General features: G+C 63.4%; 2 protein-coding genes across 5 annotated transcripts; one reads left to right on the top strand and one right to left on the bottom strand.

Annotated features, from left to right (window-relative positions):
* The first annotated feature begins 1,711 nt into the window (after positions 1-1,711).
* LOC123626285 (proline dehydrogenase 1, mitochondrial) lies at positions 1,712-26,455 on the top strand. Of its 4 annotated transcripts, none has more exons than XM_045535232.1 (14): positions 1,712-1,990; positions 6,139-6,347; positions 10,496-10,530; positions 10,875-11,024; positions 11,913-11,977; positions 12,106-12,222; positions 12,625-12,704; positions 13,289-13,370; positions 14,543-14,635; positions 14,721-14,867; positions 15,838-16,013; positions 17,258-17,356; positions 20,488-20,576; positions 20,651-21,247. In XM_045535232.1, exons 1-14 carry the CDS (start codon positions 1,718-1,720, stop codon positions 20,836-20,838), a joined length of 1,803 nt encoding a protein of 600 aa, XP_045391188.1. In that variant the 5' UTR covers positions 1,712-1,717; the 3' UTR covers positions 20,839-21,247. The 4 variants fall into 4 exon arrangements, with proteins under 4 accessions (XP_045391188.1, XP_045391189.1, XP_045391190.1 ...); XM_045535235.1 differs by having other exon boundaries at positions 1,816-1,990; positions 6,156-6,347; XM_045535233.1 differs by lacking the exons at positions 20,488-20,576; positions 20,651-21,247 and adding an exon at positions 25,814-26,455 and having other exon boundaries at positions 1,717-1,990.
* On the bottom strand, positions 21,873-27,704 carry DGCR6L (DiGeorge syndrome critical region gene 6 like). Its single transcript, XM_045535236.1, has 5 exons — positions 27,278-27,704; positions 27,046-27,206; positions 23,570-23,670; positions 22,844-22,984; positions 21,873-22,379 (listed from the first exon to the last, which is right to left on the bottom strand). Exons 1-5 carry the CDS (start codon positions 27,385-27,387, stop codon positions 22,296-22,298), a joined length of 597 nt encoding a protein of 198 aa, XP_045391192.1. The 5' UTR covers positions 27,388-27,704; the 3' UTR covers positions 21,873-22,295.

Raw genomic sequence — 27,704 nt, 5'->3', positions numbered from 1 at the left:
CGAGGGGCGGGGCCTCCCGGAGAGAGGGCGCGGGCCGAGGGGCGGGGCCTCCCGAGGAGAGGGCGCGGGTCGAGGGGCGGGGCCTCCCGGAGAGAGGGCGCGGGCCGAGGGGCGGGGGCTCTCGGAGAGAGGGCGCGGGCCGAGGGGCGGGGCCTCCCGGAGAGAGGGCGCGGGTCGAGGGGCGGGGCCTCCCGAGGAGAGGGCGCGGGTCGAGGGGCGGGGCCTCCCGGAGAGAGGGCGCGGGCCGAGGGGCGGGGCCTCCCGGAGAGAGGGCGCGGGTCGAGGGGCGGGGCCTCCCGGAGAGAGGGCGCGGGCCGAGGGGCGGGGCCTCCCGGAGAGAGGGCGCGGGTCGAGGGGCGGGGCCTCCCGGAGAGAGGGCGCGGGCCGAGGGGCGGGGCCTGTCTCGGACGCACTGTTGGCCGCAGCGCGCGGGCGGGGCCTCCCGAGGAGAGGGCGCGGGTCGAGGGACGGGGCCTCCCGAGGAGAGGGCGCGGGTCGAGGGGCGGGGCCTCCCGAGGAGAGGGCGCCGGTCGAGGGACGGGGCCTCCCGGAGAGAGGGCGCGGGTCGAGGGGCGGGGGCTCTCGGAGAGAGGGCGCGGGCCGAGGGGCGGGGCCTCCCGAGGAGAGGGCGCGGGTCGAGGGGCGGGGCCTCCCGGAGAGAGGGCGCGGGTCGAGGGGCGGGGCCTCCCGGAGAGAGGGCGCGGGCCGAGGGGCGGGGCCTCCCGAGGAGAGGGCGCGGGTCGAGGGGCGGGGCCTCCCGGAGAGAGGGCGCGGGCCGAGGGGCGGGGGCTCTCGGAGAGAGGGCGCGGGCCGAGGGGCGGGGCCTCCCGGAGAGAGGGCGCGGGTCGAGGGGCGGGGCCTCCCGAGGAGAGGGCGCGGGTCGAGGGGCGGGGCCTCCCGGAGAGAGGGCGCGGGTCGAGGGGCGGGGCCTCCCGGAGAGAGGGCGCGGGTCGAGGGGCGGGGCCTCCCGGAGAGAGGGCGCGGGTCGAGGGGCGGGGCCTCCCGGAGAGAGGGCGCGGGTCGAGGGGCGGGGCCTCCCGAGGAGAGGGCGCGGGTCGAGGGGCGGGGCCTCCCGGAGAGAGGGCGCGGGTCGAGGGGCGGGGCCTCCCGGAGAGAGGGCGCGGGCCGAGGGGCGGGGCCTCCCGAGGAGAGGGCGCGGGTCGAGGGGCGGGGCCTCCCGGAGAGAGGGCGCGGGCCGAGGGGCGGGGGCTCTCGGAGAGAGGGCGCGGGCCGAGGGGCGGGGCCTCCCGGAGAGAGGGCGCGGGTCGAGGGGCGGGGCCTCCCGAGGAGAGGGCGCGGGTCGAGGGGCGGGGCCTCCCGGAGAGAGGGTGCGGGTCGAGGGGCGGGGCCTCCCGGAGAGAGGGCGCGGGCCGAGGGGCGGGGCCTCCCGAGGAGAGGGCGCGGGTCGAGGGGCGGGGCCTCCCGAGGAGAGGGCGCGGGTCGAGGGGCGGGGCCTCCCGGAGAGAGGGTGCGGGTCGAGGGGCGGGGCCTCCCGGAGAGAGGGCGCGGGTCGAGGGGCGGGTTGCGGCCACCAGGGCAGGGCGGGCCGGGGCCTCCAGACGCGAGGGTGCAGGTCCTAGCGCGGAACGCAGCCCCCGGCGGAGCGGGCGCGGCTCGGAACGCGGGGCGGGGCCTCTGGGGAGGGGCGTGGCTCGGGCCCCGGGGCGGGGCCAGCGCTGTGCACTTAAGCCGCCGCAGCGGATGCTGGCTTCCCGCCATGGCTCTGAAGCTCTTGTGGTCTGCGCTGCGGCCCGGCCTGCGCCGCCTCGCCCCGTTGTCCACGGCGCCGGCTGCCCGCGAGCAGCCCGCCGCGGGCTCCGGGGCAGTGCCGGGATGCGGGGCGGCCGAGACCGTGCGGCCGCCGGTGCCCGCCGTGGACTTCGGCGACACTCAGGAGGCGTACCGCAGCCGGCGCAGCTGGGAGCTGGCGCGCAGCCTGCTGGTGCTGCGCCTGTGCGCCTCGCCCGCGCTGCTGGCGCGCCACGAGCAGGTGCGCGGTGGGCAGTGGGGGGCGGGCGCGCGGGGTCCTGCGGATCCCGGGAACCATCGTGGAGTTTGCAAGTGTAAAACCCGGGCCTCCCGAGCATCGCCTGCCGCGAGGGAGCCAGGGAGGGAGGTGTTTCCTGTACCCTCTCGGACCTCGGGAATTTTCCTACTCGTCAACACTAGCAAGTAGAAACAGCCAAGGACCATTTTAAGTTTTAAGATATAGACCACTTGCAGGAGTACAGAGTTATCACCTGGGATTTATAATTGAGTATCCTTCATGTTGCCCCATGTTGTCTGGGGTATTGAAGGGCCCATAGCCAGGGACCCGAGAGTTCCACAGGCTGGGACCCAGGCACCGCCATTCTGAACAGTGTTGGGGAACGATGGGAAGACCCGCAAAGTCCAACCTTAAACTTGCACGTGGTAACTTTAAAATGTGTGAGGGCTTTGGGGTAGTGACAAGCAGAACATCTTAGCCACAGTCTGGGGGTATTAGACAGTTATTTCAAGGTGACCCTGGGAAGAGTTTGCAGGAATCAAGTTGTTGGCGCTGGGGATCTGGTGCTTTTGATTTCTTTGGTGAGACTGTGCTGAGATCACCAGACTGGCCCCTTGGGCCCCCCTGGGGAGTCGGGGGTTGCACAGGGGTGGAGGGGAATCACCAAGACACACAGCATTGATGAGGCCTCTCAGATGGGAGGTGGGGAGAGGTCCACTCAGTTAGAGTCAGGTGGCTGTGAGGCGTTGGCCCGAGTCCCAGGGGGGATTCACTGTCACTCTGGGAGCCTAGGACTGATGGTGGCAGGAGTGGGGAGGACGGTGGAAGAAGAAGGGCTGGACTGGGAAGATGGAGGTCTCTGGGAGGCCATCTCTGTGTTTGTGCAGACGTCGATGTCGGAGGTCAAGCCCTGGCGGTGGAGAGCCCAGGCCAAGGGGGGAGGAGGGTGAGAAGGGACATTCAGGTAAAGGAACCCACAGGGGAAGGGGAGGCGAAGAGGACCCTCTGGGGATTGCCAGCATCTAAGGGAAGAGGAGCAGGCGCCAGTGGTGTTGCAACGGGGAGGGCCAGGCAGCGGGGCAGGAATGCCAGGGGAGGGAGCTGCCAACCACAGGGTCTCTGTGGGGGACAAGGACAGGTGCATTGGGTGGCTGCTGGGTGGGACAGGAAGCAGTGCAGAAGACTTGCCCACCTTGTGGCTGGCTGGGAGGGAGAGAGGGCTGGAAACCGGCTAGGCCAAACTTCTCTAGGCACAGCACTGAACTTTCTTCCACAGATTCAAAATCAGCCACCACACTGAGTAGCCAGCAGAGCTGGGGCATGGGGTTTGGTGCCCAGCCCGCTGAGGGGAACGAGCCCCAGCACCCTAGTGCTAACCATGGGAGGGATGTATTGACTCCATTATCCCTGGGGTGCCTGCCTGGGCAATGCCAGGGCTCAGGGATGGGAGTGTGGGTACCTGGAAGAGGCAGGGCGTCTGGAGACAACTTTTCCCAGGCTCTCAATGTGTCCAGTCTGTCCTGGGGAGGCCCTCTAGGGTCTGTGCTGTTGTCATTGCTGGTGGCCCCACTGGTGTCAGTGGCCTCAGCCCCGGAGCACCAGGGGCTGAGGCCAGGCTCTGAGCATGTGAGCTGCTCACCAGACCCCGGTCCTGTGGGTGGCCCTATCCTCTGGCCTGTGGCAAAAATTCCTTCTGCTTAGACAGGGTCTGGGAGGCTCTGGCTGGGGCAGTGGGGGCTGTCAAACCTGCCCCGAAGAGCGTCCAGCTGCAAGAGCTGAGGTTTGAGCTGCTTCCTTGGACATTTAGGGACTCTGTTGGGGCCTGCACTTGCCTGAAAGCAGGCCTTTTTAGGAGGGTTCAGGAAAGTCCAGGTTTCCGGGACAGCAGTGCTGTGCTTGGGTGTGAGCCATGGCCGAAGAGGGGACAGGACCAAGGGTGCAGCTGCTCCCTGAGGGGCAAGGAGGGGAGAGAACTGGCTCCACAGTCGGTTGTATCTCTGCACGTGTGTGAGTCTTTCACAGTGAAACAAGTGCGTGTGTTACTGGTGCAAGTTCCTAAATCCTCAAAGTGTTCCCCGCCTGGAGAAGAGATGGGGGCCTGTTCTGGTCCCCGTAGAGCTATGCCAGGACATGTGTGACACCAGGATGGTTTTACATTTTGCTCTGGGGTCGGCTTTAAAATTGCCAACCTGTCCCATGTGCTTCCACAGCCCTGTGCCAGGAGCTTCCAGGCACTGCCCAGCCAGGTCCCACCTGCCCCGTCTTTTGGCATAAAGCATTCCTGGAGCCGGTGCAGTCTGGTGTCCCTTTCACTGGGTGCTGGCTGCGGCGGAGGTGAGCAGTCAGTTGCACAGAGACTGCCTGGCCCTGCGAGGGAGGTTTGCCTGCCCTTACAGCAGACAGTCACCCGCCCTCTGTCATGGTGTGTTTCTGAGGGTTCCCTCAGAGCTGGCGTGGATGAGGCCAGGGGTCCTTTTGCAGAGCTGAATGATGGTTTGCAGGTCCCCAATTCTGCTCCGCCTGCCACGTGGGTGATCTTTGATGTGTCCAAGACCCATCCTTTCCTCCCAGCTGGCCCTAGGTGCTGCCCGGCGGGGACAGGGGCTGGCTCAGTGAAACGAGGAGGCCTGCCTGCATTTCAGATGTTGGCACATTCATTTTCTGGTTTCTAATCCTCTTTACGAAAGAACAAAATGCAGTCAAGGCAGATCCTGGGCAGAGGCTGCAGGAAGGTGGGCATGATTGTCTTGGAAACCCGGGTCCCTGGGGCTGCCTGGTGCCATGCACAGTGGTGGCTGGGAGGCATGTCCGCAGGCTGCAGTGTGCGGTTCAGGAAAAGGTGGTGGCTGCATCTCCCCGTGGGCCGCATGGAGCTGCTGGGGGCTGGTTTGCAGATGAAGGTGTTTGACTCGCTGATGCTTTTGCTTAGACTAGAGGTTGTTCCCGAAACTCCGGTCCCAAGAGATGCTCTCCATGAAAAAGTGGTTCTGGTATCCATTGGGTTTGAGAAACTCCAGACTCTTCCTGTCTTGGAGCCAAGTAGGTGGGGGCAGTGGACGTGGGGTTTCCGCACAGGGTGGGGTGTATTCCGAGCATCACACTCAGCCCTCCGGGCCCCGCAGCCTCCTGCTGTTGCTCTTCCCGGCTGCCCCCTTGCCCCACCCTGAGCTCCAGTTTAGCATGTCACCTCCTTGCCTTGTGGGCCCCCCTCCCGGGTTAGCAAATGCCCTGCCCCACCCCACCCCACCCCCTGTTCTGAGTCACGTGAAGGTGCTCCCCTTTGGGGAGCCTCCTGCCAGGATGTGTGCTCCTGATTGGTTTCCTCTAGCTGTTGCCAGTCACTAGAACTGTCCCTGGCATGCAGCCGCTGGGGACATTTGAATAAATGATGGGGTGAGATGTGCCTGGGGGAGAGAGCCTAGTGGTTCCTGGGCAGTGTCTTCCGCAGGGGCTTGTCTGCATCTGTGGCCACTCAGCCGGGACGCCCTCCCCCGCCCCTGCTGGCCCTTGGGTGGGCAGTCATCTCCCAGGCCCCTGTAGACGGTCCCTGGGCTCGCTGTCTCTATTGGCAGGGCACGCTGCACTCCAGCTGAGCTCACACTCAGCCCGAGTTTTGCATGTGTTCGTTGTTTAGCTGGCCTCATGCCAGGCATACTGTTCTAGGGACCTGGAATAAGAGTGAACAAAATATTGAAAAATCTGGGAACTCGAATTCTAGAAAGTCTCGTCAGATCTGCCTCCTTCCCAGGGGAACTGCTGAGGTGTGGTCAAAGAGAACGTTAGGAGAGTGCCCGGTGCTGTCCCCTGGGGGGCCAGCTGTTCTCTACCCACCAAGCGGTGGTCAGGCGCCCCTGTGTGCAGTGGGGGTGACCGAGAGGGGGCCCTGTGGGGGTGGCATCCATGCGGGAACAGCGTGCTCACGGTGGGAGGGAGGGGGTCGCCCTGACCTGGTCAAACTGCTGTGTGTGCAGAAGCAAGCTGCTTTGGGTGGTCTTCGCTGTAAAGCCAGCACTGTGAGCCCAGTCTGTCCCAGGAGACCGTATCGAGGCCCTGTGGTTGGAATGAAGTGTCGGGGTGGGGGTAAGCTGGGGTGTCTTGCAGGGAAGGGGAGGCTGGGCGCCCCCAGACAACCACTTCCCATTGACTTTCAGCTGCTCCACTTCGCCAGGAAACTTCTGGGGCAAAGGCTGTTCGACAAGCTCATGAAGATGACCTTCTATGGGCAGTTCGTGGCTGGCGAGGACCAGGAGTCCATCCGGCCCCTGATCCAGCACAACAAGGCCTTCGGCGTTGGCTCCATCCTAGACTACAGTGTGGAGGAGGACCTGAGCCCTGAGGAGGCCGAGCGCAAGGAGATGGAGTAAGGCCTGTCCAGAAGCCGCACCAACGTGCTGGTCGTGACCCCAAGTCGCCCTGGGCTTTTGGGGGCCTGCGGGGCCATGCCTGGCCCCCTTGCTGAGGGCCCTCCTGGGTTCTGCCTGGAGTTCTTGTGTTGTCGCTGTGCCGATGGCAACTGGGCTGCCGGCTGTGCAGCAGGGTTGGGGCAAACGGTGGCACCCGGCCCTGTCCAGTGCACCGCTCGGGCTTGCACGGTTTGTGGGCTAAGAATGGTTTCCACGTTTTCAAATAGTTGAAGGAAATCAAAACAAGGGTACTATTTTGTGGCACATGAAAATTATGTGAAACTCAAATTGCTCTCACCCTCCGGGAGCAGAGCTGAGTAGTGGGGCAGAGGAGCTGTGGCCCAAGGCTGAGAACGTGTGCTAGCTGGCCGCCCACACAAACGTGAGCCAACCTCCTGTAGGAGGCTGCTCCGGCTCCCTGCTCCAGCTCCCTTCCTCTCTTCCTGAGGGATTCCTGACCAGTAGGCGGGTCCCCCCGCCCCAGCCTGCCGGGCCCCAGCCTGCCCTGGGCTGGTTTCCTTGTCTGCAGGTGGGTGTGGAGCCTCCCAGGCCTGGCCTCTGCCTGGGTGTCTGTGGAGAAGGGAATTACAGCGAAGAGTGGCATGGCCAGGCCACTCCCGTGGTCACTGACTGGCTGTGGGGCCCGTTCCCTGGGCAGTGGGTGTAGGGGGACAGTTGGGTACCTCCCTGATCCCTCTGTTCCAGGCAGCCCCAGCCTCTCCGCCACCTGGGCACTTGGCTGCGGCCTTGGCCGAGGCCCCTGTCGAACGAGGAATGGGCCGTGTGTCGTCAGCGAGAGGGCTGGCAGTGTCACAGCGGGGGTTTCCCTCTCAGGCACCTCTGGTCTGAAAAGACTCCTTTCCTGGGGCAGGCCGGTCCTGCCTGGCTTCCTCCCTGCCCCGCAGGGAGGTCTGGAGGTGGGCCAGCCTGCACTGCCAGGGGCTGCCCCCTGGGCAGCAGGACAGGTGACGGTGATGTTGCCCTCTGCTTCCAGGAGTGGTGGCTGGCTTATTAAAGGTCCAGGTGAGACCAGCCCTTTGAGAAATGCCTGTGCTGGCACCTGTCCCCCTCCAAGCCGGGCCCTCGCTGGGATTTGGGTTCCTGATGCCCTGGCTGCAGCAGGGCCAGATGCATGTGAGGCTCGAGACAGGCCAGTGGTGGCTCCTGTCAGGCCTGGTGTTTACTCTGCCCCTCCCCAGCTGGCTGGCCTGGTTGGGGAGGGAAAGGCAGTCACATGAGGCCTCCAGCCCTGGGGACAGAATGTCCAGCTTCTTGCCCCAGCAGGCCAGCTGGGGGAGGACTGGCTTGGCGAGTCCAGCCCCTGCCTTGCGATTGGCTATTTTGAAGGCGAGGTGCTCCAGCCCAGGACCCCCCTCTGTTCCAGGCAGCCCCAGCCTCTCCACCACCTGGGTACTTGGCTGCTACCTGGGTACTTGGCTGCGGCCTTGGCCGAGGCTCCTGTCGAAGGAGGAATGGGCCGAACGAGGAATGGGCCGTGTGTCGTCAGTGAGAGGGCTGGCAGTGTCACAGCGGGGGTTTCCCTCTCAGGCGCCTCTGGTCTGAAAAGACTCCTTTCCTGGGGCAGGCCGGTCCTGCCTGGCTTCCTCCCTGCCCCGCAGGGAGGTCTGGAGGTGGGCCAGCCTGCACTGCCAGGGGCTGCCCCCGCCCCCACTGTGCCCTTCACCTCGCCTGGGCCACCCTGCTGCTGGCAGCTGCAGTCTGCAAGGGCCCTGCTTGGGCTCTGGGATGTCAGTGGCAGTCCCTTCCCATCTGCCTGGGCCGCGGGGGCAGAGCTGGGCTCGCAAGTGTCAGTCCCACGTCCACACCGTGGCTGGCCCGCCGGGCCCATGGGGCGGGCCCAGGCATGCAGACCCCTGTTCGGGGAACTGTTTCGATGTCCTTGGTGAGGTCCAGAGGCCCATCTCCCAAACCCACATTCCTGTCACAAGGCCCATAGACTCCACTCTGGGGAGAGAAGCAGCGGCCACTGCCCCAAATTAAGGCCACAGGGGGGTGCCAGGCCTCAGTAGGAGCGTCTGAGGGCCTGGTGAGGCCCAGCGGTGCTCCCGAGGGAGGAGGAGGAGGAGGCGGAAGGCCGGAGGGCAGGAGGGGGTGCCTACCTGAAGGAGGGCTGGGGTGGTGCTTCCTGGAGGCCTGTGGGAATGCAGAGGCCAGGCTGGGCCCCATACCGGGAGAGGAGCCCCACAGGGGCAAAGGGCCCAGGACGCCTTCCTGACGCCAGTACGGGGGCCGGGCTGGGCGGGCAGCTGGCAGGCGCCTGGCCGAGCAAGCCCAGGGCTGGCTGAGGGCCCCGGGCCCTGGTTTCCAGTCTGGCGGCAGCTCGAGGGGCTGCGGGGCAGGGCCTGGGGGAGCTAGGGAGGCCGTGCAGGGGCAGGGTGTGGTTCTCCCCACCCACCTTTACCCCCACGCCACCCTGCCCACTTGTTTCAAACAGGTACCAAGCTACAAGTTTTCCCGAGCCCCTTGCCCCATTGCACTGCGTGTGCGGGGGCGTCTGTGTGCACGCGTGCCCTTCTGCTGACCGCGTTGTGGGTGTCCGGGTGAGGCTGCGTGGGCTGAGGGAGCGTGAGGTGGGGCCCGGCCTTGGGGAGGCATCAGAACGTGGTCCCCACCTTGGTCGGGGCCCCGAGTGGGCCTGTTCACCCTCCCTGCTCTAGAATCCTGCGGCCACCTGTGCCACATGCCACAGCTTCCCTGTGACGCCCACACCCTGACACAGCAACGTCCTGGCTGTCGAAAGCCAGGTTTCCTGAGTGTGGCAGCGGTGCCGCCTGGCTCTGTGACTGGTCTCGAGGTGTCTAAGCCAGGGGCCTCAGGAAGGCCCAGGGAACTCCCTGCCCGGCCGGGGGTCGCACGTGGGGCCTGCCTGCTCCAGTTCCACGGTGATGTTTCACCATCTCCTGCTGCCATGTCTCCTTGCCAGGGCTAGGTGGCTGGAGCCATGGCTGCCTGCCAGCTCGTGTCCCCAGGCCGGGCCTTGTGGGTGTGGTGGCACGTGGGAAGCCAGTGCGGGCTGTGCCTGGCTGCCAGGACTTTTGGGTCTTGACTTGGGTATCTGGCTCCGAATCCCCAAATAAGGGCCCTGGGGTTGCCTGGGAGCCAGCCAGCGAAGGAGGGCTTCCTGGCAGTGGCCCGGTGGCCCAGGGCTTGCTCCAAGAGCCGTGAGGTCAAAAGCTGCAGCCAGGGCCTCCTGGCACTGAGGCCTCCGATGCCAGGTTCACTCATCACTGCCCTTCCTGGGGGATGGGAGCAGAGCTGCAGCCCCCAGGGTCTGAGTGAGCTGGCTCTGTGGTAACTGGCTTAATGAGGCTTTAAATGCACAGTTATGTGATGGACAGAGCTGCGGAGGGGTCAGGGTTGGAGGAGCCGTCCCTTCATCTGAACAGACTTCTCGGCCATGGCTCTCTCCCAAATGGCACGGCACCCAAACTGGGCAGGGACTGGGCGGGGCTGGGCGCTGTGGAGGAGGGATGGGCCATTGGGACCAGCCAGGGGGATGGCCAGGGGCCATAGCAGCCTGGCCTCCCTGTCCCCTCCTAAGGAGGAGTGCTCCTGGGTGGGCCTGGGGCTTGATGAGAACCCAGCCAGGGCTTAAACCTGATAAGATGGTGAGATCTGATCTGCATTTTAAAAGAAAGTTTCCGGTTGCTGCTTGGAAAATAGGCCTCAGGGGCAAGAATACAGCAGGGGTTGCCTGGAGGGGGCAGGCCTGAGCTGGCCTTGGTGGGCCTGTCATCAGAGAGCAAGGGGTCTCCCGCTGGATTTTGGGAATTTAGGATGCTTGGTGGCCTCCCCTGACTGGCTCTGTGTTCCATCGTTCCTTGGAAGCGGGAATCCCTACTGTATGCTCTGGCTGTTCGGAGGACTTGCCCAGCAGGAGGGAGGGAGGGGCTCCGCACACGAGGGCCCAGGCTTCCCCCATTAACGCTGTCCCTCCCAGGCTCAGGTGGTTCTGCCAGGCCTTGGAGCCAGCCCTCCACCAGGGTCCAGGTTAGATCCACAGTGTAGCCTTGATGGGAACTTGCTGTTACCTGCGGCCCCGGTGCTATGACCCTGACCTTTGCCCCCTTCCTCCTCCCCGCAGGTCCTGCACCTCAGCTGTGGAGAGGGATGGCAGCGGTGAGTGAGAGGCCGAAGTTCAGGAAGAGGTGCTGTCCCTGCCCTGGACACACCCTGGCGGCTCAGAAGAGTCTGGGCTCTGGGCATGACGTACCTGGGGCGCCTGATGAGGACAGCCACTGCTTTCTCGTGGCCCTCCCGGTGGACCAGGCCTCTGCTGGGGGCTCTGCCCTCCTGGCTCTGTTTGCCCCGGGAGGAGGCTCAGCCAGGGGCCGGGGAGTGCAGAGAGGGGCAGGCTTGGAGCTGAGGAGCCAGGGTGGGACAGTGCAGGCGCCAGGCCGGGCAGGGACCTGGGGACATCTGAGAGCCTGCTTCTGAGCTCGGGCATGCGTGCGCCTTCCCAGGCACGAGTAAGAGGGAGAAGCAGTACCAGGCCCACCGTGCCTTTGGAGACCGCAGGGATGGCGTCATCAGCGCCCGGACCTACTTCTATGCCAACGAGGCGAAGTGCGACAGCCATATGGAGACCTTCCTGCGCTGCATCGAGGCCTCAGGTGGGGCCCCTCTTGGCTGGCAGGGCCCGGGCTCGTGGCGACGCCGGTGGGTGGACACCGGGCTGCGCCGAGCGAGGGGGCCGGGCTCCGGTCACATGCAGGTCGCACCCGTCCAGCCCCTTCCTGACCGGCCCGGCGCCTGCCCCCGCCCTCCCGTGTGCCCCCTCCGCACACTCCTGTGGGCGCCGTGCCAGGATGGAGCTGTAGGAAGTTGGCCCGTGTCAGCTGGCTGTGGTGCCCGCAGCCCCTGGGGTTGAGGTTCCCTTCAGGGAGCTGGTGCTGTGTCCTCGAACAGGGAATCCCTCCCTGGCACAGCCTCTGGGGGGCCCCGGAGGGGTAGCGGCTGCCGCAGCGGGCAAGTGAAGCCTAAGGTCACTGAGGCCCAGTGTCCCTCATCAGAATCACGCCAGACCCCACACGACGCGTGCTGGCCCCGCAACCCTCCCGTTAGGAGTGGGTCCCACATGTCTGTGTGTCTGAGCCTCGTCACGGGGCTGGAGGGCCCGAGTGGCCGGCACGGCCGTCAGAGCGTCAGGGTCAGGGGCATCTCCTGGCCGTTGCCTGCCCTCCCTGGGGGTGGACAGAGGGGAGGGCCCCCCAGAAGCAAATGCTCCAGCCTGTGCTCCGCTCTGCGTCTGTGGGTGTGACCCCCGAGGGGGCCACCTGTGGTGCTGGTGGCACAGGTGGGGAAACTGAGGCAGGGAGCCTGTTGGGGCCGCTCGTCCGTGGGCAGGTGGCTTCTTCGCCCACTGTCATCCTGCACACGTGGCAGACACGACCCGCCCCTCCCACCCTGTGGGGACTCAGGGCTGGGTCACCCAGGCTCCTGCCCTCCTCCCCCACGTGCCTCTCTGGGGCTTTTACAGCTTTTCCTGTGGCTTCTGACAGGCGGAGCCTGTGAGGACGGCTTCTCGGCCATTAAGCTCACTGCGCTGGGGAGACCCCAGTTTCTGGTAAGTGCCGGAACCTTCCACCCGCAGAAGCTGGTGATTTGCAGGTACACATGTGGATGCTGTGGAGGCTGGAGCGGGGCTGGGCGGTGGGTGTGCACCCCAGACAGCCCTCGGGCCTGTGTGTGCAGCTGCAGTTCTCAGACGTGCTGACCAAGTGGAGACGCTTCTTTCACCAAATGGCTGCAGAGCAAGGGCAGGCGGGGCTGGCCGCCATGGACACGAAGCTGGAGGTGGCTGCGCTGCAGGTAGGGCAGCCCTCCCCTTCTGGGAGGCTGGGGGTTGGGCACCCTGTGGCTCGGGCAGAGCTCTGCCCAGGGGAGGTGGCAGGAGCTGATGCGGGACTGGGCGTGCGGCTCACTCTGCAGCCACTGGGGTTGGCTGGGGAGGAGGGGCAGGTCAGAGGGACCCTGGACGGGGCTTGAGGCTGAACAGAGACAGGAGGTGCTGGTGGGAGGCACGGGCAGCCTCCTGGCAGGGACTTGCATCAGCAGCCAGGCAGGAGTAGACCTGTCTATGCAGCAGAAACACAAGCCAGAAGTGGGTTTGCTTTCGCTTATGGTGTAATGAAGTCAAACACACAGCACCACAAGCCAGGGGGGTGGGGGACGTGAGTGATCAGGGCTGACCCGGCTTTCTCACTTCTCCAGGAAAGCATCGCCAAGATGGGCATTGCGTCCAGGGCAGAGATCGAGGGCTGGTTCAGGGCGGAGACGCTGGGCGTGTCTGGGTGAGAGCAGCCCCGGGCTAAGAAGGGAGTGTCTGTCCGCTTTCAGCCAGGGTTCCAGCCGCGCCCAGCGGCCTCTCCCGATCTGGCTCCCTCCCCAGAGGGTAGGCCTCGTGGGTGACAGTGCCCAAGGAGCCACTGCCTCGTGTCGCAGAGTAGGAGTTGACAGGGAGCTGGGAGTCCCTGGGGCTGGGGCGTCCGTCAGCGGTTTCTTACAGAATTATGTGGGTCCCAGACCGAGGGTGGCATGCGTGGTGCTCCCCGGGGCCCATGCTGGCAGGTGAAGGATCAGAGCCCCTCGCCCCATCCTCATGGCCTGGCCTGCCCGCCCGGCCGCCTGCTCTCCTGTGCTGGGCTCAGGGTGGCCACGTTTTACTGCTGTCGGGATGCAGGAATGTTTGCATTTTGGTTTTAATTTCTTCAGTGAAGAACACTATTTACATTTTCTCAGTTTTTTAAAACTGAACACCAAGGTGGGGGTCGTGGTGGTTGGGTTTGCGGATGCTCGTTTGGGGAACGGCTGGTGTGGGCCTGAGTCCCCTGACTCAGCTGCCGCCGGCCCCCCGCTGACGTGCCTTCTCCCCCAGCACCGTGGACCTGCTGGACTGGAGCGGACTCGTCGACAGCAGGACCAAGCTGTCGCAGCACCTGGTGGTCCCCAACACACAGGTAATGCGTCCCCTCGCTGACTCAGCTCAGCAGGGCACTGGGCCAAGGAGGGAACTCACTTTACCACGAGTGTCTCCTTTGGCCCACCCTGGAGACCACGGGCCCCTCAGAGACCTCTGTGATGCACAGAGTGCTCGGGGGGACAGAGACCCCCATGGAGCCTTGCACCACGAGGAGACGGTGTCTGGGGACCTTTGCTAAGTCATCTGTCCCGTGTGTTGGGTCTCCCCAAACCTCAGAGCTGTGAAACGGCAGAAGTCACTTTATTTCCCCCTCTTCGTTCTAGGTTGATAGGGCTTGGCAGGGTGATTCTCCAGCAGGGTGTCCTGGGCAACTGTGCTCAGAGGGTGTGGGGCTGGGGTCCTCTCTGAAATGCCCTAATCGTGCTTCGGAGGGTCGGTGCTGGCTGCTGGCTTGGGCTTCCTCCAAACATGGCGGCCGAGTTCCAAGGGCAAGTGTCCCCAGAGACGAGAGAGCTCAGCCTCAAACTTTGAGCCACCGACCTGGAGCCTCAGGGTATAGCACGTCCAATGTGGCCCTTCTGCAGGGCCACCAGCTGTTGGACCCTTTAGCATGTGTGTGGCTGGAGATAGATGCCATCTGTGCCCAGTGGGGCAAGGACACCAGGGCTGCATGGGGCAGCAGAAGGCCGTGGTGCTGCCCGGGCCCTGCAGGGTGGGTGCCTGCCACCCTGAGCAGCTGGCTTCCTGAAGGCATCTTCTTGGAGGGTGCCTTCGGCCCCCACCATGCGGCAGTGTGTGCTGCACGGCTGTCCCTTGTTGGACGGGGTGATCAGCGTTCATTTCCTCAGTGTTCTGTGGAAGCTGAGGAGGGGCCCTCCCCACAGTGGTAGGGCCTCTTAGGGACCTGGGGAGACCTGGGGTACACATTTGGGGGTTCAGGCCCGGATGGGCACTGAGCTCTCTCCTGGTGCTGCCAGGCCCTGTGCTGGCTGACTGCCAGGTTCCAGGGCACCAGGTCGCCTTGTCCGGCCAGTGCAGGGCAGGGCGCTGACCTTCACGTGCGAACAGTGGGAGTGAGGAGGACTGGCTGGTCCTGGGGCTGGCACTGGGTACTGGCAGGTCCAGGTGGGCCCAGGTGGCGCTGCTGAGAGAGGAGTAGCTGAGGCCTCCCAGCCCTCGCTATGCCCCTGCCACGGGCCGTGTCCTCAGACAGGACAACTGGAGCCCCTGCTGTCCCGGTTCACGGAGGAGGAGGAGCTGCAGATGACAAGGATGCTGCAGCGGATGGACGTCCTGGCCAAGGTGAGTCCGCCCTGCGCGGGTGGGGGGCTGGGGCGCGAGGGCACCTGCCTCACTACAGCCACAAACGTACCCCTGCACCTGTCAGAGAGCCAGGGAGGTGGGCGTGCGGCTGATGGTGGATGCCGAGCAGACCTACTTCCAGCCGGCCATCAGCCGCCTGACGCTGGAGATGCAGCGCAAGTTCAACGTGGAGAAGCCGCTCGTCTTCAACACTTACCAGTGCTACCTCAAGGTGGGCCTCCCTGTGGCCTCCTGCTGTGGGGAGGGGTGCCCCTGTCTAGCTCCGGGCGTCTGCTGGCCTCACTCTGAGCACAGGCCGGGGCTCATGGGATGGTCGAGGCGGGAGTGGGCCATGCCCCGGGGGGCTGGTGGGATCCTCTGCAGCAGAGTTGGCCCCTGCGGGGCCCCGGTTCCCAGCAGCTCTGCCCTTATGTGCAGGGGAGGCCGAGCCCGGGGTGACTGTCCCCTCGCAGGAAGGAAGGCCTTCTCTGACTCCAGCTGCCTGCCTCCCTCGGGGCCAAGAGCATGTAGGGAGTAGCAGGAACATGTGACATGCCTGGCACCTGAGCTCTGAAGGCTTCACGTTCGTTTTCTCCAGTTTGATTTTAGTTCAGGATCCCCTAAGAATGTGATGACAGCTCTGGGCCCCTCCCCAGAAGACTCACCTGGGATTCTCCGGGCACTCAGGGAGTCCAGGGGGCTTTAGTTTGAGGGCACTGAGCTCCCGGGCATGAGGAGGACAGAGCTCTCGGGGACGAGCCAGGGGCCCGGAGGACACAGGGTGGTGAAGGGGGTCCAAGCAGATGCCTCTGGCATGCACCCTGTCTCAGGCAGCCCAAGGGTCTGGACCACACAGTGACAGCTGGTGCCTAGGCCGCCCCCCGACAGGGCCTCCCCCCAGAGCTGTTCCCCCAACAGGCTGTCCCCGGCAAGGGCCTCCCCCGACAGGCTGTCCCCGGCACAGGGCCTCCCCCGACAGGGCTGTCCCTAGGAGGCTGATGTTCCCACTGTCGTCGCTCTCTGAGGACAGAGGTCAGAGGCCCATCCTTACCCACACCTGCTCCAGGGCCCCTGAGCTGCACCTGCCAGGTCCCGGCTGCCCCAAGCTGACTATAGCTGGGAGCACCTGGCTCCAGGAAGGCCCCATCTGGCTGTTGCCCTGTCAGCCAAGCTCCCTGTGAATTTTGGCCCTGGCCCCACAGGACGCCTATGACAATGTCACTCTGGATGTGGAGCTGGCTCGCCGCGAGGGCTGGTGTTTCGGGGCCAAGCTGGTGCGGGGGGCATACATGGCCCAGGAGCGTGCCCGAGCTGCGGAGATCGGCTATGAAGACCCCATCAACCCCACGTACGAAGCCACCAATGCCATGTACCACAGGTGCGCAGCCTCCTGCCTCAGGCTGCCAGGGCGGGGCGGGCATGAGGGACGGGGGCTGAGGGAGGGCCTCAGGACACCACTGCTGCCCTGACCTGCCCGGGCCAGAAACCCCGCAGGAGCCTGAGCCGCGTGTGTGTCCTGAGGCCAGGACTCATAGCTCCTCTGCTTCTGTGTCATTTTTTCCACATCAAGGTTTTCCTTTTTTAAATTTAGAAAAGCCTACTGTACAAACCTGGCCACATTCCCCCGGCTCCTGCTCGCGCTTAAATGAGAGATGTGCCCGGCCCTCCCTGCACCGTGGCTCGGCCACACAGCGGGAGCGTCAGCGGTTCTGCACCTGCTTTTATTGCTCTAGTTATCTGGGTGATCTGAGCTTTTCCCTCTCAGAGGTGTGTGTGTGCATGTTGCAAGATCAGAGACCCCCGCTGTCTCCTCGCTGGCGCCAGCTCCCTCCCTGTGGTCCGCCCAGCACCTCCGTGCAGCACGTGCACGCGGGACTGCGCCATCGCCATCGCTGTGTGCGTGTACGCCCTGTCCTCTGCCTGGTGCCTTTTTCATTTAACGCTCTCTCTGGACCCTCCTGTGTCAGCATCCAGAGCGTGGGGCGTCCAGGGCTCTGTGCCTGGCATCTGCGATCTTTGGTTTTCAGCCTGGTGATTGTAACAGGGACTCCCCGAGCATCCTGTCCCCTTTGTCATACATATGCTGTCTGGGGTTTCCTGTGTCCGAGGACAGAACTCTCACACATTCCTGGAAGTGGAGCCTGCCAGTGTCCTTGCTGCCCGAGGGCAGTGCTGTTCGGTCTCCCTGGGGCACAGGGGTGCTGCCCCGCCAGGCCTCCGGGGACCTGCTTCCCTTTATTTCCTCGTGGGGCCCTGGGTGCACTGCAGGGTCCCTTCCCAGAATCGAAGCTGCACGTGTCAGGAGGTGCACGGGCAGGTCTGGGCTGGCCCCCACAGGCCCCTGTGGTCACAGCATGTTTGATGCAGGAACGTGGTAGCCCAGCTCATTCCTCTCCCAGATGATGCTTGCTTGTTCTTGGTGGTGGTTCTTTCTTTTTCGTGGGGGGCCGTGGTGGGGCGGATGCTGCTCTTGTCCCTCCTGACACTGTGGGCAGCCTTGGTGGGAGCCAGCTCACTGTGGGGTCTTGGGTCCGCCTGAGGCCTCCTGCCCCTGTGGTGAGCCGGCAGTGAGAGGCACAGGCAGGAGGGCCAGGGGCCAGGCTCATGTGGCGTTCCCTCCAGGTGCCTGGACTACGTGCTGGAGGAACTGAAGCACAGTGCCAGGGCCGCGGTGATGGTGGCCTCCCACAACGAGGACACTGTGCGCTTCACTCTGTGCAGGTAGGAAGCCCCGACCCTGCTGGCAGGGTCTCTGGCTAGGGGAAATCAGCAGTGGCCCAGAGTGGGCAGTGTCTGGGGGAAGGTCCATGGAACGAGTTGGTGCAGTGACCTCAGTGGCCCGCAGGCCCTAGGTCCAGCTGGAGTGCTTGACGCTACTCCACTGCGGGAACAGGATGGCTGTTTGCAGTCACTTTGGGTTTTTTTTCTGAGACAGTCTCACTCTGTTGCCCAGGCTAGAGTGCAGTGGCATCATCATAGCTCACTGTAGCCTCAAACTCCTGGGCTCAAGTGATCCTCCTGCGTCAGCCTCCTGAGTAGCTGGGACTACAGGGGTGAGCCACCATGCCTGACTGATTTTGTGTTTTTAGTAGAGATGGGTTCTTTTTGTTCAGGCTGGTCTCAAACTCCTGACTTCAAGCAATCCTCCTGCCTCAGTCTCCTAATGTGCTAGGACTACAGGCGAGAGCCACTGCACCTGGCCAGTTATTTTGGTTTTTAAAATGAGCACCTGAGTAAAGTTTCAGATTCAAAAAGTAAATTTCATTAGGAGATTCAAATAGCTTATTGCAACCTACAAACACAGAACCTCACAGCCCAGTGGTAGGTTATAAACGGTTGCCCTTAAAGTTCTCGACTGCAGTTCAACACAGCCTGTTTCCCCTTTACGTGTTTGTCCCGTGGAGCGGAGCTTTGGTGGACTTCTAACAAGTCAAATGCAGAAACTGGGTCAAGTCAGTTTCTAGACATCCCGGTACTGTTCCCACTGTCTTGTATCCCACACCCTAACTCCCGCCAGGCCTGCACCGGGGTCCTGTTCCCCACTGCCCCGGACTCTGCCTTCCTGGGTTTTGGGCCCCAAGAAGCCTGGATGGCCCGGGCAGTGGCCTTGCTGGCCCTCGCCTTCCAGGAGCCCCATGTGATGGGGGGCGGCCGCAGGCCTGAGGCTCGTGGGGCGCTCGTGGGCGCTGCTCGGGGAGCTGCCTGATGGTCCGAGTCATTCAGTGGCGTCCATGCTCATCCTTTGTCCGTGAACTGCTGCCTTTTCACGCTCTGGAGTCGCAGTGCACCCCCTTTCGTGCCCCGATCCTCCGCTAGACGTCCCACACAGATAGATGTATTGGTGACAGGACGGCTCGCTGGTCCTCTGTGTGGACGGGCCTGGTGGCGCAGGCTGCAGGGGGCGGGTGGGGGAAGGAGGCCTCCTCAGCTTTCCGTGAAGAGCTCAGCCTGTTGGTGTCCACGTGCGCTCCGGGTTGGAGTCACAAGGCTGGTCGACTCGGACTCCGAGCAGACACATCACAGTGCACCTCTTAAAGGGACAGCCTGTCCTCAGCAGGGCTTCCTTTTTCTTCCAAATCTCAGCCTCCACCCCCGCCTGTCTACCATCTTGCTGCGGCCGCGCCTCCTGCCCTGCATGCAGCTTCCCCGTCTCCCTTTGCTCGTAGCCTCCAGGGCCCCGTGCCGGACCCCACCAATACTGAGACGGCTCGGCGCCTGCAGGCCAGGCTCTGCGCCCCTGCTCGTGGTGGCTGGGGAACCCCGGGCAGCTGGGGCCCCCTCCCCTGGGGAAGTGGTTCTGGGTCCCTGACAGTGGCAGCTGCCCTGTCCTCTGCCTGGCCCAGGCCGCCACACCACACATCCAGGCACCTCAGGCAAACAGCCTGGGTGGGCTCTGGCTGAGTAACAAACCAGCCCCAAACTTAGAGGCCTGAACGGCAGCGTGCTCTGTGGGCAGGTGGTGGGCTGGGCTCAGCGGGTGCTTCCGCTGGCCTTGCCTGGGTCCCTCTCGAGTCTCTGGACTGCATCCCATGCCTAGTGCCCCACAGGCCAGCCCAGGCTTGGTAACGCGGTGGTCTCAGGCTTCTAGAACTGGAGAGGCTGAGCTCTGCTGGAGTCATGTTTCCTACCTTCCTGTTGGCCAGAGGCAGCCAGGAGGCCAAGCCCAGATGCCAGGTGCAGAGCGCCTCTGCCTGTGCTGGGAGAAGCCGCAGTCACGTGGCAGAGGCTGTGGACACCAGCAGGGGAGGGGTGGCAGGACAGGGGCAGCCTGGCTCTCTTGGCACTCACATTCCAGTGGCGGAGAAAGGCAAACTCAAGACCAGGGTGATGTGGCAGAGACAGGTCTCTGCTTTGGGTCAGGCAGCCCTGACACTGGATGGGGGATGGACTGACCCTCCTGCAGAGTCCTGGCTGCTCGGGGCGCCTGGGCTGGGGCTGGGGGGCCTGAGGCTGATGAGACGGGGGAGGCAGGGCCCCGAGGGAGGGACGGGAAGCACAGGCTTTGCCAGGTGCCTGGGGGGCGAGGACCAGGCTGGACGCGCCCTGGGTGGGGGCCCCACAGTGCTGGTGCAGACATGCCAAGTCCGGATGCCTGGATACTGGAAGCTGGAGGCGAAGACATGTGAATTGTAGACATGAGCACATTTCAAACTCTGGGAGCTTTTGTAAGATCCTACAAGGGGAGGTAGGAAGACAGAACAGAGTTGGGGGCCCCCACCCCAGCATCTGAGCCACAGTAATATGATGTGAGCCACATCTGTAATTTTAAATTTAGTAGCTATGTTAAAAGAAAAATGTGAAATTTCATTGATATATTTTAATTAACCCCAAATATACAAAACAGTATCACATTAATTCACAGCACATCTCGCTTCAGAGTGGCCACTTTCCAAGGACTCGGCCACTGCTGGCTGCTGTGTGGACACGGCAGCTGTGAATCTGGGGCAGAGAAGCAGCCAGCAAAGGGAGCACGGGTGGGGGGCAGGCAGGGGACCAGTCACCCAGCAGAGCCCCAGAGGGGCTGGAGAAGGGCCTAGAAGCTGCCACACTTCCAAAGAGGGAGGTAGGGTAGGGTAGGAGAGGTGGCTGGGAGGGGAGGGCAGGCGGGGGAGGGGACACTTTGCTGGCTGTGGGCGGAAAGCCCGGTGGAGCCCTGCTGGGAAGAGGCCTGGCTGGGGCAGGGCAGAGCCCAACCCCGGCCCTACCCCACAGGGGATGAAGGCTGGAGTGTGCAGATGGGGGCCTGGGGAGTGGCAGGAGGGGCTTGGCGCTAAGACAGGGTCCCTGTACCCCTGTACCAGAGGATAGTTTCCTGGGGCCAACCCTAGCTGCCCAGCTTCCCCTTCTCACAGGATGGAGGAGCTGGGCCTGCACCCCGCCGACGGCCAGGTGTACTTTGGACAGCTGCTGGGCATGTGCGACCAGATCAGCTTCCCGCTGGGTGAGCCGGGCGCTCCCTGCGGCGGTGGGGGGATTGGGGGGGCGGCCAGGACTCACGGCTGCTCTGCCGCACAGGCCAGGCGGGCTTCCCTGTTTACAAGTACGTGCCCTACGGCCCCGTGATGGAGGTGCTGCCCTACCTGTCCCGCCGCGCCATGGAGAACAGCAGTCTGATGACGGGCGCCCGGCGGGAGCGGCAGCTGCTGTGGCAGGAGCTCAAGCGGCGGCTGCGCACCGGCAGCCTCTTCCACCGCCCAGCCTAGTGCCCACTGCTGCGCCACTACCCTTGGCCTCCGTGCACCCGGGCTGTGGCCTCCCAAGGCCCTCATGCCCAGCAGGGACGTGGGGGTGGGGCCTGGGTGGCACCTAGTTTGTCACCATAGCTGCAGCCCAGTCCCAACCTTGCAGATTCACCTATTTACACCCAAGACTTCGAGACCTGTGGGAGGTGGGGCCCCGCCCAGGGTGTGGGCACTCAGCATGGGCTGAGTCCGATACCCGTCCGAGCCGCTGTGAACCGCTGGGACTTCCCCACCTCCCCACCTGTGCAACCCGTGCCCTTGGACTCGGAGGACGGCCTTCTGCCAGGGGCCAGCCCACACCCCGAGCCTCCTGGGTGGCCAGCGGCTAGGCAGGGGAGGCACACCTGGTCAATAAACCACTGTCCCTGCAGCTGAGGGCCCCGACTCTACCGCAGCGCCCTCGCACTGGGTCAGCTCTGGGCAGTAAGGAGGGAGTGCCTCGGATGGGGCCCGAGAAGTCTCCCCTGAGGCTCTGGCACTATCTGTCCCCAGAGGCCAGAGTGCAGGCCTGGCCACCCGGAGTGCTAGATACGCCCAACCCCACAACGCAGGACCCGGCAGGGCCTTTGGGCTCAGGCCAGCATGGACAGGATGCCTGCGGACGTGAGGCTGAGCTCCAGGGCAGAGCCAGCACACCTCCAGCGGGCCTCCCCCTCAGACCCTTCCTGCCACACTGGGCCCTTCACCCCAGCGACCCACTTGGGGCTGCTGCCACTCTGACAGGCCCTGGACCAGGCCTGAGGCAGGTGTCCACCGCTGTCCCCTCCATGCTGTCCAGCCCCAGCCCTGTGGAGCAGGGTGGACGGGGTCCTTGTGCTCTGGGACCAGGGCTGGGACAGGGCAGGCCAGGAGGCTCCCAGTCTCCGTGCAGGGGCGAGGGTGGTGAACTGGGCACACAGCCCGGGAGGGCAGCCCCGGGCAGAGGCCTCTGCTGCAGCATGAAGGCATCGGGTGAGGGCCCCACCTGGGCCCCGGTGGCAGTGCAAACACAGAGGTGTCATGCAGGCCACGAGGCACCTTTATTTCTCTGAGTCACACAGAGCTTGGGCCTTAGAGCCTCTTCCATGTAGGGACTATCACTGCCAAGGGAGGGTCTGAGCCCAGAACAAGCACTTGGGCTGAGGCCTGGTGGGGTCAGGATATGCCCCCTGGAGGGAGGAGGTGCTAGAACCCCTCAGCCCCACTACCTGCCCAGCCCTGGGGCAGACAGCGGGCAGGCGGGGCCCGCCTCCCGTTTCTGAGACTATTCTAGCGTTTGGACAGAAGAGCCCAGATATCAGTGGGTAACAGGCATGGCCAGGGTCCACCAACCTCTCCTCAGAAGGGTGGCCCCTGCAGGCAGCTGGGAGGGCAGTGGGCAGACATCAGGGTGGCAAGTTCTGACCCATGCTGGGTAGCAGGCGGCTGCAGGGCCCCCGTCACAGGGCTGCCCTCCCCGCCTGGCAGCCCCTCTGCTGCAGCTTCCGGATGAGCTCCAGCAGGTTCATCTGCAGCATCAGCTCCTGGCGTGCAGAGGGTCCCGTGAGGGCCAGCGTGGCAGCCGGCTCCTGCCTCTGCCCAGAGGCAGATACCAGGGCCCAGGGGTGCCAGGCAGTGAGGCTCCAGGGCCAACGCCCTGGTGCAGCCTGGCCACAGCCTGCCAGAAAGGGGTGGGACCCAGGCCTCTGCCCCCAGCAGGGCTGGCTGTTGCCCTGGCTGGCACACTGGGAGTGGCGCACGGGAGAGGGCCCTAGAGGGTGCAGCGGGGATGTCGGGCAGTGTGCCCTGGCCGGCCAGCTGGCTTACCCTCCTGTGGGCAGTAGCCTGGCTTCCGTGGGAGCAGAAACCCTTCCAGGAGCCTCATTTCCATCCCGCCCCGATTTCCTGGGCCCGGGTCCCCGGGGACCAGCAGTAAAACTCAGGTGGGACTGGGCCTTCGGGGACCAGTGACACTTGGGCTGGGGGCAGGGCAGGCCCAGACACTGACCTGTGGGTTGGTGGTCACGTAGAAGCCGGCTACCCCTGCCTTCTCGAGTGTGCTCTGCTGGTCAGCCACCTTTCGGTCTAACTCCAGGACGATCTTTCTGTCCATTGCCCGCTGTTCCTCTCGAATCCGGTGCTCCACAGCCTGCCGCAGTGGGGGCAGTGAGGGCGGCTCGGGCTCAGCCCCCCGCCCACCAGTGTCCCAAACACATGCTACTGCCCGCCATCCCCAGCGGCAGCAGCTCTGAGGGCACTGACTTGTCCTCACCATGCCCACATGGGCCTCTCCCTGTTCCTCCACCAAGCCTAGAAAGGGGCTCCAGGGGTTCCGCCCCACACGCTGGCACCTCACGCATCTCCTCAGGCATCCCCCCAAGGCTTGTTGGTTGTTCCTAAGCTCCCCAGGAGAAAGACGGGCCCCTTCCAGGCTGGCCCTGTCACCCCACTATTGCCCTTGCACCCCTGAGGCCACAGGGCACAACGACCCCCCGTCAGCACCTGCTCCACGTGGGCCCCAGCCCACGAGGAGCTGCTGTCCCAGTGAGCAGGGGACTCAGAGAGGGCCTTCGTTCCCCACCCAGCCCCAGGACACCCAGCCCCCCAGGCAGAGCCCTGTGCTGGGACTCACTGGGGTTCAGCGGCCCACACAGGCCCAGAGCAGCCACTGAGTCCCTCTGACCAGGTGTTGCCCATGAGGTGGTGCCAGCCTGGCCCCCCACGAGCCTCCTACCTCCAGCTCCCGCTGCTGGGCCGCCTGGAGCACCGGCAAGTTGTGGGGCCGGCAGGCCTGCTGGGCATCCTGGTGGCTCTGCCGCAGCGCCTGTCTGAGCACTGCGAGGAGATGAGGGCCCGTCAGCCTTGAGCAGAGGGGGAGCGGCCCCCTGGCACACCCCTCCCTCGTGCTCGCTCCTCCGGCCCACAACAGAACAGCCAGGCCTGAGGGGTGGAGGGAGGCCCTGCCCCAGGGGTGGGGGCTGGGCTGGGTGCAGCACCTGCCCTCGCCTGGGCCCCTCAGACCTGCAGGCCTGCTCACACCCAGGGCAGGGCCCTCTAGAAGGTGCAGGGAATTAAAGAGGGTGGGGCCCGAAGGCTGTCAGGGTGGGACAGGCTGGGTCAGGCTGCAGCCAGGCTCACAGGACCAGCCAGAAGAGGCTTCTGGGCCCACATGGCCATAGGCCAGCAGTCCAGGGTGTGCCCTGCCCCATCACTGAAGGACAGCTACTGGAGTGTCTGACACCACCTGAGACGAAGGCCTGGGGAAGCAGCAGGAGGAGACGGTCACTGTGCCAGGCACGAGCCTCTGCCCAGCAGGGTTGTGGCTGCCCTTCAGGGTGGCAGCCAACCCCACATCTGCAGCTCCCAGCCCCCCACAGCAGCCGGAGGGAGATGGGTGGGCACAGACTGGGAAGCTCAAGACTGGGATAGGCCTGGGGTACGAGCCCACAGAGGCTCAGTGCACGGGAGCGTGTGGCTCTGAGAGAGGCTCACCCTCAGCCACTGGGCAACTCCCCGTGGTCCCTGCTAAACTGTGCCATAAACACACACATGTGCAAACTGTCCAGTCTGATAGGAATGGACATAGGAAGATGGTATCACGGATGAAAAGAAACCACTATCACAAAGCAGAATATGCAACACCACACACAGCCAACACCCTCGACCAGTGGCGTCCAATGGCCCGATCTCCCCAGGCAGGACGGGTCCCTGGCCATAAAAAAAAGAACACAAAACCCAACACTGTGTTCCCAGGAAGAGACCTCAGCCTGCAGCCCTTGTCAGGAGGGCCCCTGGGGCTCCGCTGCAGGCAGCCTGGCCCCCGCTCTGCCCACAGCCTTGCCTAATCCGTTTCTTGGCATTCTGTACACATCTCGATAATGGCATTTATCATATTAAATGTGTTTGAACCCAAGAGCCACCCTTGAGATATCTCCATAATAGGGGGACAAGAAAGTTATCTGGTTACAGTCTACAGAAGGGGAAGGCAGGAAGCAAAGAAACAAATGCAGGGAAATTCATCTCCTTCACTCCATTCGTCACACGGTCCCAAGTCCACTGCCAGGTTCCACTGGGTAGGCAAGCAGAGGGCCAGAAAGGCCCCATGCCAGCTGCCCTGGGCACAAGGGGCTGGCCTCAGTAATAACCAAGGAGTGCAGAGAAGGCAGTGGCAGCCAATCACCTGCTAAATCAGCAGGAGAAGCAAAGTCAACACAGGCTCGCCTGCTGCCGGTGGCACTGGAACCTGAGGCCGGTGGGCCTCCTGAAGGACAAGTAGTACAGGGTCCAGAGTTACCAAAAACTCCCCTGCTAAAGGGAACCAGGGCTCCCTGGGGAAATTGCCAATTCCAGAACTGAGGCAAGGAAAAAGCAAGAAAAGATGAGCCTGAAGTCCCCCCAGTGGCCAAACACGGCATAGTTTGAGCATTAGAAAGAATAATGAGCCAGATTTGTGAGCTGTAACCATCTCACATCTTAACAAAAATGTAGAAAAAGACAATCGCCAAAACGTTAAGGGAAGAAGTAACAGCAATTCTACACAGACTCTTCTAGAAAACTGAAGAGGAGAGAACACTTCCTGATTGTCCTGTGAGGCCGGCAGTGCCCTGATACCCAAACCAGACCAAGATACTACAAGAAAACTAGAGCAACATGTGTCATGAACATAGAGAAAGAAATTCTTAACAAGATCTTAGCAAATCAAATCCAACATATATAAAAACAAAAATACATCATGACCAAGCAGGATGGAAGTCAAGTCATTGTAATTCAACAGTCACAGAAATTATGATTTACCACGTGATCATCTCAACAGACGCAGAAAAAGGATCTGGCAAAATCCAACATCCACCCCTGAGAGAAATACACTAATCCTGGATGTTGCCTGCCCTCGGGGTAAGGGGCCTGGCATCACGAGGAGGAATTTTTTCAACATTCAACCAGCATCTAATCAGGTTCCTATCTGCTGTCCTGTTTACAGGAAAATAGGAGTGGAGAACCAGATTAAATGAGGACCAGGAAGCAGGTCCAGAGAGGTCCAGATCGGGGACATTCTACAGGAAGAATGGCCTGGATTCTTAAAAAAGTCAATACCACAGTAAATGCTGGGGACTGTTCCAGAAGCAGAGAGACTAAAGTGACTAACTGCAATGCATGAACCTAGACTGGACCCTTACTTACAAAGTGATAACTAAGACAAGTAAAGTGACCATGCACTAAAGGTCAGGAGACACACTGGAATGGTTGATTTCTCATGAGGCTAGCCTGTGAGGTTGTGCAGGAGTGTTCTTGTTCTAGAACGCTTGCTCTCAAACCAAGGCTAAGGGTGACCCCCCCTCCCCCCCGGGTTTATGGAGGCAGTTTTGCCTGTCATGGCTAGGGGAGGGTGCCACTGCCATCCTGCAAAGCAGGACAGTATCTCACCATAAAGACTTACCTAGCTACAGATGTCAAGTGTGGGGAGTGTGGGGTTGAAAATCCTGGTCTCGAGGAATGATGAAGACTTATGGTGAAGTGCTATGGTGTTATGTATACGTAGGGATATAAAGAATTTTGGCAAAATGTTAATTGTTGAATCTTGGTGGCGAGTACAAGGGAATTCATTACACATTCCTTCTACTTTTCTGAATGTTTCAACTTGTAAAATAAATTGGGGAAAAATAAAATAGCAAAGGTGGAAATCTGATGGTGCAGGTGGAGCTGCCCCATATAATCTGCAGGAAGGGGGCTCCCTCCGAGTGGTAATGCCTGGGAAGGGCCAAGCTTATGGCTCAAGTGGGAAGGTCTTCAGGCCCAGGAGGCGCCACAGGGAACAGTACTCAAGAATGAGACGTGCAGCTGGTGCGGTGCCCTGAGAGGGATCTAATCCTAAAGGGTGGTGCCAGTGGCAGAGCTGTCAACAGACCTTCATCCACTACAGGGCACTGCAGCCAAGGCCGCCGCAGGGTCTGCCTGTGGGTGGACCAAGCACCGAGGCCTTGGGCGACGCGTCCCACCTGGAAGGGGATGGGGGCACAGGGAAGCCTGAGCAGGGAATTCCTTGGATATCGTGCCAAGAACGGGACTGTTCAACAGACAAAACTGGCTCGGCCCACCGGTCGCCGCAAAAGCGCTACCGAAGGCTCTGCGCCCTCGGTCTGGTCTCATGGGAGGGCCCGGCCTGCGCAGAGACCGGGAGCTCCCCGGGCGCGCCGCCCCGCCGCCCCCGCGCACCTCGGTGCTCGTTCTGCAGGCGCAGGCGCTGGTTGTACAGGCTCTTCTCGGTGAGGTGCTGGATCTCCAGCAGCCCCTGCACGATCTCGAACACCGTGCCGTCGAGGAGCGCCAGAGCCAGGTCGCTGAGCGTGGTGTAGGACAGGCGCTGCTGGAAGGAGCTGAGGGCCGGGCGGCACGGTGAGCGCGGGCGGGCCCCGGAGCCGCCCGCCCGCCCGCCCCGCCCGCGTACCTGGGCAGCTCCTTGACCAGGCTCTGCAGCGCCGAAAGCAGCTGGTAGTGCCGCTCCTGCTGCCGGGCCCCGTCAGCCGCCTCCTCCAAGGCGCCGGCGTAGCGCTCCATGGAGCCCGCCGGCCTCCGGCAGCGACGTGCGCCTCGCCCCCTTACGTCGGTCGCGAGCGCGGCGCGCCCCGCCCCCTTACGTCGGTCACGAGCGCGGCGCGGCGCGCCCCGCCCCTTTGACGACAGTCCCCAGTGCGGCTCAACCCCGTTCCTTTTTACGTCAGTCCCGAATGCTGCGCGTCCGGGCGTCGGTCCGCTCTCGCCGCCGAGCGTCCCGCTCCCTGCGTCCTTCAGAGCGGGGCCGCCCCATCCCTCTGCGGAGGGCCCCAGGAGAGTCTCGCGTTGCCCCACCCCTTACCCTGCTTCCCCGTCCGCGC

The sequence above is a fragment of the Lemur catta genome, chromosome 21 (genome assembly GCF_020740605.2).
Source record: "Lemur catta isolate mLemCat1 chromosome 21, mLemCat1.pri, whole genome shotgun sequence".
Taxonomy (NCBI): Eukaryota; Metazoa; Chordata; class Mammalia; order Primates; family Lemuridae; genus Lemur; species Lemur catta.
This window is presented reverse-complemented; position numbering and strand designations above follow the sequence as displayed.